General features: G+C 47.2%; 1 protein-coding gene across 1 annotated transcript; it reads left to right on the top strand.

Annotated features, from left to right (window-relative positions):
• Positions 1-6: 6 nt before the first annotated feature.
• On the top strand, positions 7-4,536 carry MCL1 (MCL1, BCL2 family apoptosis regulator). The gene is made up of 3 exons (XM_011377620.2): positions 7-497; positions 836-1,083; positions 1,629-4,536. Exons 1-3 carry the CDS (start codon positions 137-139, stop codon positions 1,743-1,745), a joined length of 726 nt encoding a protein of 241 aa, XP_011375922.1. The 5' UTR covers positions 7-136; the 3' UTR covers positions 1,746-4,536.
• Positions 4,537-11,061: the final 6,525 nt, after the last annotated feature.

Raw genomic sequence — 11,061 nt, 5'->3', positions numbered from 1 at the left:
CCCGGCCACTCTCGCGCCGGACGCCCGGAGGGTCGCGCGGCCCTCGCCCATTGGCGCCGAGGGCCCCGACGTCACCGCGACCCCCTCGAGGCTGCTGTTCTTCGCGCCCGCCCGCCGCGCGTCGCTGCCTAAGGAGATGGAAGTCCCGGCAGCCGACGCCATCATGTCGCCCGAGGAGGAGCTGGACGGGTACGAGCCGGAGCCTCTCGGGAAGCGGCCGGCTGTCCTGCCCTTGCTGGAGCTGGTCGGGGAGGCCAGTAATGGCCCCGGCACGGACGGCTCACTCCCCTCCACGCCGCCCCCATCAGAAGAGGAGGAGGAGGACGAGCTGTACCGGCAGTCGCTGCAGATTATCTCTCGGTACCTTCGGGAGCAGGCGACCGGCGCCAAGGACGCGAAGCCGCTGGGCGGGCCGGCGGCCACCAGCCGGAAGGCCTTGGAGACCCTGCGGCGCGTCGGGGACGGCGTGCAGCGCAACCACGAGACGGCCTTCCAAGGTAAGCCGGTGGTCGCGCAGGCCGCGCCGCCTTTGTCATCTTTCTCCCCCGGGGCTCGGGGTGGGTGGAAACCGAAACGAGTCAGTGTTGAAACGACGCTCATCCTATTTCTGAAACCAGAATATTCTGGCCGTGAGTCATTGTTTCCGCCCACTCGATTCTTTTGGAAATAGCAGCTCTGTTCAAAGCCCGGAAAGGGTGGGATGTCACTTTTCAAGTGGGGTCGGCCCGAGCGCCAGAGAGCCGCCGTAGCGAGCCCCCCGCGGTGGGTGGGCAGGCGGCTCGCGCTCCGGTGTAGACAAAGGCCGTGAGAACCCGCGTGCTTCTCTCCCTCCCAGGCATGCTTCGGAAGCTGGACATCAAAAACGAAGACGACGTCAAATCTTTATCTCGAGTGATGGTTCACGTTTTTAGTGACGGAGTAACAAACTGGGGCAGGATTGTGACTCTTATTTCTTTTGGTGCCTTTGTGGCCAAACACTTGAAGAGTATAAACCAAGAAAGCTGCATCGAACCATTAGCAGAAAGCATCACAGATATTCTCGTAAGGACAAAAAGAGACTGGCTAGTCAAACAAAGAGGCTGGGTAAGTTTGTTTCAAGGCCTCAGAGGGGCCGTGGAGTGCAAAGGGAATGGAGGACTTTACAGAGAGGCGAGGGTAGCTGAAGGTTTTTATGATTCACAGCTCAGTCTTCAGGCTCTGGTTGCTTGATGTTGATTTTAAGTAGTGAGCCCACAGAGATAGTGATATGACTGTCTTGAATTGTTGCATCAAAAATCCTGACTTCCTGTAGGCTATTTTACTGGTCGTTGAGGTTCTTTTTTGCTTTTGGTATTTTATTGTAATTAAGCTGGATACTCTTCACACCGGTGGATTCATATGAAGAAATAAGAGTCACCTAGGGAATAATAGTAAAGAACATTCTCGATCGCGCCCCGCGGGGCCCCCCCCCCCCATTTTAATTGAATTAGTAAGTGTCTCTTTTGCAGCCCAGGGTAAATAATTGGTTCATGGTTGCACAGGGGTGGGGGGAGGGGGCTGAAGATAATTTATCTTTTCTTTGTAAATAGTGGTTTTAAGTGGGTGGAAACCCCATACTTGAAAATGTGCTTTTCTGTTTTGTTTTCTAGGATGGGTTTGTGGAGTTCTTTCACGTAGAGGACCTAGAAGGCGGCATCAGAAATGTGCTGCTGGCCTTTGCAGGTGTTGCTGGCGTGGGAGCTGGTTTGGCATATCTAATAAGATAGCCTTTTAAGTGAAACAGTTGACTCTTAACCCACTCCAGGCGCCAAATCCACATATGACCACTGTGAAATCAATGTATTTATGAAGTTGGACTTCAAGCTGTCCAGGCCGTAACCTCCAAGCAACGTAGAAGAGCAAGTGGCGAGAGGATTATGGCTAACAGGAATAAATACATGAGGAAATGGTCGCCGTTGGAGGGTCACTGTCTGAAAGAAGCAAAGTTCAGTTTCAGCCACAGGCAAAGTTGTTTGAGTAGCTGCGGAGGAGGACTTACTAGATTTAGTGGAGACAGTAGGGTGGAGAGACTTGATAGCCTTGTCTAGAGCAGGAGAGTGGCCAGTAGCCAGGCTAGTCATAGAGTTTATTAAATAGGCCCACTGAATTCGATAACTTCCTGGAGTGTTCAAAGTGAAGCACTAACAATGCCAGTGATGAGTGTAAAGTGGATTTAAGCTACAGTAGTACTATGACTAGAAGCCTCAGTACTGTACAACAGAGAGGAAGAAAAGCTTTTCCTCTTTATTATTAGCTTTCCCAGGTGTGCTTCTTGAGGATTGTGAAGTCCAAGTGCTCAGGACTTTTATACCTGTTCTACTTTGGCATGGATTGAATGATTCGTAGTTTGTTAGCCTAGAATGGCCGATAATACTTGACTTCAGGCTCGATAATTACAATTACAAATGTAGAAGCAGCCTCAGTTTTTAAAGATGACAACTTATAAATGTATTTGTCTGTAAAAATTGTATATATTTTTACAGAAAGTCTATTTCTTTGAAATGTAAAGTGAGGAAATTGAATTCTGTTATTTTTGCCATACCCTTTTGAAATTTACCACTTCTGTAGTTAGGAAACTGTTTCTTAGCGCTTTTCTATTCTAAACTTTATCCTGGTCAGTTCTAGATTGTATACAGAACCAACCGATGTAATTGTATGCAACCCTGGTTGTAGTGGGACAGTTCTGATTCATAACTATGCAGTCTTTAATTTTCCTATCTGATTTTGGTAAGTATTCCTTAGATAGGTGTTTTCTTGTTTTGTTTTAATTTGGGGCTGAGAAATTGAGGGGTGGACAGTAATCTTTTCACTTCATCACCCACAGGTTTTCAGTAATTGAGTCAAGGTGGAGTTTTAAGGGTTGGGGCTGAGGCCAATGATTTACAAATAATGGGTTCTGATTGGGCAACTACTCCTTTGAGTTCTTTCCCTTTGACGTAACTTAAATAGTGAGATTTGTGTTCCCTGAGCTCATCTGCAAAGCTTTTTAAAAGATTTTCAGCTGTTCCAAATGGGACTTAGTAGCAGTATGTGTATAAAAAGATCACATCAGGTGGGTGAGAGACATTTGATCCCTTGTTTGCTTAAATAAGTTGTAAAATGATGGCTTGGAAAAGCAGGCTGTCGTCTAACCATGGTGCTATTTTAGGCTGGCTTGTTCAACACAGGTCTAAGCCTAGTACGTCAATAAAGTAAATACTTATTTTCACTTCTATTCATGATTCCCCAACTTCGTTTCAGATTTCTGCACTGGCATCTCTCCAGATTTCAGACTCGATAATCTGTTGAACTTACCGTTTCCTGTCCCTTGAAATAGTTGCTGTTTGTTCATCTCCCTCTACAGATACTTAGATCAGTCCCTACATACCGACCCTGCCGTCCCTGAACTCTAGCCCATGTCCTTTTGGCACTAGGAACTAAGTAACTTCCCTCCAGGAGTCCACAGACCTCTTCAGCCTTTGTGAATTTTATGGGAAGTGATAGTACAATGGGCTCTGTGACAGTAACAGTTGTGAGGTGGGAGGTGTTCCTTTTTGTTGTGGCTTTATCATCCTGCCTGTAGGGGGAAAGTTCAAAAAGTCCCCTTAGGAATTTTCAGAGGGGATGGTATCTTAAATGACTTTCCCTAGGTTCCTTTGAATTTGAATGCGATCACTTAAAATTACAGAACTAGGGCTCTGTTAAGCCTCAGAGTGCTATAAAAAAGCTCCTGGGTAAACTGAAGAAAGCGCCAGTGTTGGAACTGAGCTTCATCCTCAGAACGTGACCTTTAGTCTGTGGACTCCAGATAAAAATAGGCGTGAAGAACATGACTAAGAATGTAATGGGGAAGAACGCCCTGCCCGCTGTCTCCATAAGGTCATCTAGCTAGGGCTATTTTTACTTATGTATTTATCGTTCTTGATCATAAACCACTTATTTATATCACTTCTGTCTCTAAGGACCTAAAAGCACTTTATGTAGTTTGAAAATTAATCTTAAGATCTGGTTAAGGTGACTAAAAGGCTTGTCTCCCCATATCCAGTTGTGGAAAGAAGGGCATAGGCGTAACCTGGTGGAGTTTAGGGGCCCCGGGTCCCTACTTACTGGGTGTGACTGCTGGAAGGACGAGGGTCTAAGTTGGCAATTTGGGTCAGGGGCTGCAAGGCTTAGCGGGGTGCCCGAGTGCTTTGGAGAAGGGTGGGTGGTTTGTAGGGAGAGGAGGCACGTGTTGGAAGTGCTGACCAGCTGCACACTCCAGGCAAAGCCGCCCGAGTGGAAAGGGAGGGGCTGCTTGGAAGGTGGCTCTTGGCAGTTTCTCTCTTAGCTTCTCTCAGGGAAAAACCTGCAGTCCTCGCGCTGTCCACGTACTTTCTGTCGGGGGTGAACAGCTTGGTTCTGGTTAAACAGCTAATGCAGTCGACAGCTGTGCCAGGAGGGGTTAGGACCAATTACCAGTTAATGTGGGCTGTAAAATAGTGTGTTTCCCTAACTTCCTGTTTTTTTCCAGAGAAGAAAATAATAAATCTTTTATTCAAATGCAAGGTGTGGTACGGGTGTTTTCTAATCGCTGCCTGTCTTCCTTCCCCCTCTTAGGCCAGCCTTTTAGGGAAGTCAGCTGAGCAAATAATCGGTGAGCTAACAAGCAAGAGCGGCCCCATATAGCTGATTTGCCTTAGAGCAAAGGACAGTTCCCTTCAGAATAACTCTTTCATTCAAATTCGAGGTGCTGGCGTTTCAATAGAATGTGTTACTGCTGTACTTTGGAGTAGTTCCTGTACGTTTTAATGCAAACATCGAAACCTCTGCTGATGTTCCTTTCAGTCACCAAGTGTTGGTATAAGTTTGCGATAAGAGGCTCCATCACAGCAGTTGGTTCTATCTCCCCATCTCACTGAGATGGAGCTAGAAGCATTAACTCCCAAAGATGAGTTTCGATAAAGTTCTTGGTACTAATGGTTCAGTACTTGGTTCCCCTTTCTTCTGCCAAAAAGGAGGTGAGCATAATAAGTCAATCTCGGAAACCCTGTCCTGTATTTTCTGCTTCCTTGAAAGGGAACAGTCACCATGGAAACGTGCAAATATGAATATTTGCATATTGGTTTTAAGCCCTGAGCACCCAATGCTAATCATGCAAGCACGAGTCCCCCGTTTACAGCAGAACACAGCAACTCTGTCGTTGCAAAGGAGGCCATTTGTGCCAGCGCCCTCCTGCTGGAGGGGAGGGTGACGGGACGCAAGGGCCCAAATCCCGGCCAGAGTTCAGCTCTGAGCGGTGCCGTTGCTCCCATTGATTTGTTCTGACGCGAAACCAGCTCTGGCAGTGCTCCTTGGTGAGGCTTCTCCAAAACTTGGATTAGCAGGTAATATGAGTCACTGAGGGAGTCAAAATAGTCATTTGACCGAAGCAGACTTTTTCTTTCAGTTCCTGTTTAGCAACTTTAGAGCCGGCATCCAACTTTCATACTGTTTGAGGCAATTTTCTTAAAAGCCATTGTGACAGCTGGAGGATTTTGCAAAATTAAAGTGAAATAATTCGTACAACTGATGGGTGGTAGCAGTTATCTCCAGCCAGATTCCCAGAGCAGAGAACATTCCTGGGGTTCGAGATGATCCTCTGAGTCTTAATTGATGCTAGTTCTTGTTGGCTGGGCTTGTTCAATGATACAGAACTTCTGAAACCCTCCCACACTCTTCAAAGGCTTCTGGGTTTCAAGATTTGAAAACTGTCCCTCTTTTGTTTCAAAGCTGTTACAGTGTTATCTTGGTTATGTGAAGCATGGGGAGAGATGGGAGTTGGGACTCTGCCTCTAGGCAGCTGTAACAGACTTCTCAGAATTCAGTGTTCTTTTACTAAAGATTCTTGTGAAGTAAAAATACAGGTGGCAGGCTTTATCCCCGCACTGTACCTGGTTTCTCTTACAGTTCCTTTCCTTACCTGCATAATAGAATAATAGTTCCTGACCATCGGGAAGTGTGTTAGGGCCAAGAATACTCTGGATTTTATCCCTTCCAGGTATCCATTCCCATGGATTGTTTCTGCCACTGGTTTCTGTGTTCTTCACCTTCTCTCCTCATGTCCTGTTCAGGGATTACCGTAGTTGATTAAGAATTCTTCAACACTGGTGAGCTGGGACATTTAATGAGCCGTAGGCAGCCAGATGTTTGTTGAATGTCTTCATTATGTGGCAGTGGGCAGCTTACTGGATACCGTGCACGGTTGGATGCTGGAATTATAAAGAGAATATTTCTTCCCCTCAAACTTGGTCAAAAAAGACTAGGGAACACTCGAAAGAAACATGGCAGCTAAATGCAGGGTGATCTTTGGATCCTGGATGGAAAAAAAGCTATAAAGGACATGGAAACAACTGGGGATGTTTTAATTTGGCGATATGTTAGATAGCGCCACATCAGTGTTAAGTTTCAGAGGGTTGTATATTGTGGTTATGTAAGAACGTCCTTGTTTTTAAGAGATCCATCCTGAAGAATCTGTGGATGACGAATCCGTAGAATGATTCATGCCAAAATGTTAAAGCTCACGATCCAAGAGTGATAACTGTGGATAAAAATAATTCGAATGCAGTGCACAAAGTGCTATAGTAAAGGTATGATGAGGGGTGGGACAAAGCAGGGTGGCAACTTCCGGAAGCAGAAGGTGGTCCAGAACGCTTCGAAAGATGCATTTGAGATTGGATCTTAAAGAACCAGCAGAAAGGACACACAAGAGCATGGAGTTGGGAAAGCACCTCTGCGGCTGCGGGGGGGAAGGGGAGATTTGTAGATAAGTTTCTTCTTGTCATCATTTCGTCTTCCCTCCCGACTTCTTTTCACCATACATGGCCAGTGACTGAAGATCTCTTCACTTTCTTCCTGTTAGGACCTTACACATAAAAATATTGGAAAACACTGGTAGGAAAAAAAAGGTCTCTTTGGTCTTAGAGGTCAGAATTTGCCACAAATGACACAGAGCTGGGTGCACTGGGTTTATTTGAGAATTAAAGAGAATAGGCTTCAAGGATTGTTTTCTTTATCATTTGCAAATGGTGACCTTGAACACACGCGATCTCAGGATCACAGCCACCACTGGAGCTTGAGTGCAGGAGCTGGCCCTGGCGGACCTGCTCTGAGTAAAGTTATCTTGAGAGCATCACCTGGGAAAGCCCCACCCCGGTGCAGCTACCAGGGCAAGGAACCCAGATTTTCAATCCGGGCCGAGTGCTGTGCTCTCTCAGTACAGAGTTCTAATAAGCAACAGCGCCCACACTTACTTAACTGGATCCCCTAGGTACTAAATAGTGGCTCCCCTCTCCCTAATCCTGGTCCCGTGGGGTTCCCGTGGGAGACTTACAGCCAGTCCCATCCTGGTTCAAAAAACCAGTTGGCTCTGACTGCCCAGACTTCCCCATGGCTGCGTTCTCGCCTGTGAGCTCATTGTTTTGGCTTCTCTGCCTGTATAAATCCATAGCCAGCGCCAGAGGTATCAGCCCCGGACCTAACTAGCCGGGGCCGCATTCCATTCAGAATTTCACCACCCCCCTTGGTTTTCTTCCCGCCCTCATGTGGTCACATGTGTATGTTTATTCAAGCTAGCCCGGGACAAGGTGTGCTGGGAAAGAGAGCCAAGGACACAAACGAGGCAAAGAATGTTTAACTCTTAGGTTTCATCCTGGATTCGATGATTTTCCACTTCATTTTGATTAAGAAACGCTTTAATTCCGTGCCCCAAAGAATTAATTTTCTTGTCTAGAAGAAGGAGCTGGTTTGCAAAATTTGACTGCACCCTTCCTCGTGTCCCTTAGCAGGCTGGTAGGAGGACTCTCGTGTGTTCAGGGTTTTTTTTGGGGGGTGGATGGGGATTTTCCCAGGAAACATCTTTCATATGCATTTTATTCCTAAATCTTATGCTCAGATCTCCCTTGCTTTCCATCCTCAGCTCACACCTCTATTCCTGAGGCTGCCGGGAACAGTTCCCAACCAACTCCTATCGGTGGCAATGGGGTGGAGATGGGGGACAGCTGGGCTTCTGCAAGGAGCAGCTGTTAGGTTTCGCTGCTGGTCACGGAAATTTCCTGGGAGGATAGCTTGTTTATTTCCTTGGACCCGGAAAGCCCAGATCTAAGGCGAGGTGGGGGCCGCACCCCCAACTGGAAGGGCATTTCTTTAAGTTTTGGGTTAATACTAAATGTTTAAGCAGCTCCTTTCCCCTAACCCTCTGTTTTCATCATGAAAAAAAACCCCAGACTCGAAGCTGTGGGAGGTGACATTTTTTCATTTCTCAGAAATCCCTCATGAGGCAAGTAGAGAAACAGAAAGAGGGAAACAACTTTGTGTTGAAATGAACTTAAGTTTTGTCTACGTCTGTGTATTTTGAAATGAGGTGTCTTGTTTTCGGCTTTGGCGATGTTGGGGAGTGTTCCTGCCTCCATGCCCCTTCCCCCCACTTCCAAATTTGGTACTTGGGGTCAGACCCGAATGAGGATAGAGACACCTGAATCTTCCTTTCCTCATCGTGACCCATGAAGTTATTAGCAATGCTAGTGAATGAAAGAAACGATTTGGAAGCAAACCCTGATAAGGATTATTTTAAAAGAAATGCAGCTGCACTGCTTTGAAACAAAGACCAACTATATTTATTTTCATTTCCTTGGACCCAAATACTGTATACATTTGCAAAGATTTTTAATTCCTTACGACTTTGGGTTGAAAAATGAAATCTAGACAAGATTTTCCTAAGATGCTGAAATGTCACGAAAGACATTTAAAACAACACTTAAAACCGTTCAAGATCTGGATCACTGTGGCCCAAATTACTGAGTGTTTTGATAAAGGGTGGCTGTGGGGGTGAAGTTGAAAAACAGAACAAAGGAATTAGGTTGGATTTTGTGGGGGTCATGAGGGAGAGGCTCCCCAGAATGTGGCCACCCTGGCTCTCACTCATTATTTCCAGCTGGGAATAAAGCCCAACGAACCCAGAAAGAGCTTTCCCTCCCCGTCACCTGCCCAGAGATTCAGACAGAAAACCTGCTTCAGGAAGGGGACCTTAGCATTAGCGCCTTAGTGCACATGAAGCAAGTGTAGCAGACTGGGAGGATCCCAGCAAAAATCTGTTTGCTAGAGTCCCCTTTGTCCCATTGTTTCTGGGTGGCCCTGCAAGTTATTTGTTTTCCAAATGTTTGCTCTTTCTCAGCTACCTGTGGATTGCCTATGTGGGGGTGTGAAAATAATTTTCTTCCTACCTTTTAAAATTCTTCTGGCTAGGCTAATAATCCAATTAGCAGACAGATTAGTGGGAGAAAATGTCCAGAATTTATTATGGATGTCCAAAATTTATTACGGTTGTACAAAATATCCAAAGTTTATTACAGGTGTACTTTTAGGTAGTTGAAAGGTGAAAGTTTTTTCCTAAGTCTTTTGTTTCTGAAAAACCAGCTTAAAATCAATATTCCAAAAGGCGTATTTTGTGGTGGCAGAACTTTGGTCCCCTCAGCCACCTCCACCTGCTTAGTACAAAATGACATATATGCCTCATTCTACTTCACTCTCTTTGGAATTTTCCTGCTTCTGTGAATTCCCCATTGCGCGCACGTATTCCTTGTTTGTTCTAGTAGTCATTTCCTAGTCATCGAATTCCCAGGGAGAAGCCACTAAGAAGCGGCATCGGTAGGTAGGAGGCCGAATTAAAAGGTTCCACAGCTGTATTTTGAAGCCCAGAGCGGAGGTAAACTTCCTATGGCTGAGCAGAGCAGTTCAGCCAGATGGGGGAAGTCCCAGGGGTCAGTACACCACCTGCCTGCCAGATCGGCCCTACCACCCGTTTCGTATGGCCCATGCGCTAAGATCGGTTTTTCCATACTTAAATTAAATTTTGTGACACGTTTATATGAAATTAAAATTCTGGCGTCAGAATGTCTGATGGGAACACAGCCACCACGCCCATTCGTTTGCGTACTGGCCACAGCCGCTTCCGGGCTGCGACAGCAGAGGTGAAGCCTTGCAGGAGATGCTGTGGCCCACAAAGCCGAAAATACTTACTCCCTGTCCTTTCGAGAAAACGTTTGCCCACTTCTCTCCTGGAGCTGAAAAGGAGCCTTACTAAGTGACGAAAGTGGCAGGCAGTCAAGAGTCAATAGTGAGGGGGATGAAGGAGAGAAGGGTTCTCTGGTTCCAGGGCAGGGCGGGGCCTTCGCCTTTTAGCCTAGGGCCCCCAGGATAAGTCTGCTCCTTTTTACGGGTGACCCCACACTCTTGCCCCCAGTTTCTTTTCCTCCTCACTATAGAGCTGTTTCGTCAAGAGATTCGGGCGAAGCTCAGAACACACGCATCCTCACCCCAACCCGAGACCGTCTGTAACGGAACCAGCAGGGTTCTTTCCTGGCCAAACCCAGCTCTCTGGTGCTGGGAGAAAGGCCTGCCCGGGCTGCTTCCAAGCCATCTCTGTGCTTCCCCTTCAGCTGGGCGGCAGACGGGTCTGGCACACCCCTCCCTCAAATCCTGTCCACCCTCAGCCCTGGAAGGCCCTCCCCTCGAGTTTTCCTCAGTCTCGGTTGGAGGAGCCCAAAGTCAGGTTCATGATCTGTGCTGTCTAGTTTGAGGTTAACACAAATATCACTCTTGTTGACAAACTTAGGTACTTTCCTGAGGCTGCTTCCTGTAGAAGGTGCCTCCCGCCCTTTAAAGCTGACACCTCTTCATCACCTGGCCGTCGCAAATAAGCCCCCTCTGCTCCGACTTCCCCACCTAGTGACTCCTGGCACCAGACATGGTGGATTTGAGGCGTGTTCTAGGAGAGGGTAGGGTTCCCCTAGGAACCCCCACCACCACACACACAGCTGCAAACTACAACGTCTAGTCTTGCATGAGTCTCCAGGGTTCAGGGAGAGGAGACAGCTCCTTGACTCAGTTTACTCTGGTGGGGGAAGCTGTTGAGTTAAAACGAAGTCCCTCTTCCTAAAACTGGGGCGAAAGGGAAACCGGAAACGAGAGAGGACCTGGCTGGAGCCTGGAGGGGTGCCGCTCCTCGCATGTGGCCTCACTCAACCGCTCTGCCGCCCGCAGGCCCCCCAA

The sequence above is a fragment of the Pteropus vampyrus genome, unplaced genomic scaffold (genome assembly GCF_000151845.1).
Source record: "Pteropus vampyrus isolate Shadow unplaced genomic scaffold, Pvam_2.0 Scaffold319, whole genome shotgun sequence".
NCBI classification, from domain to species: domain Eukaryota; kingdom Metazoa; phylum Chordata; class Mammalia; order Chiroptera; family Pteropodidae; genus Pteropus; species Pteropus vampyrus.
The sequence above is the reverse complement of the archived record's forward strand: the minus strand, read 5'-3'. Positions and strand labels throughout refer to the sequence as shown.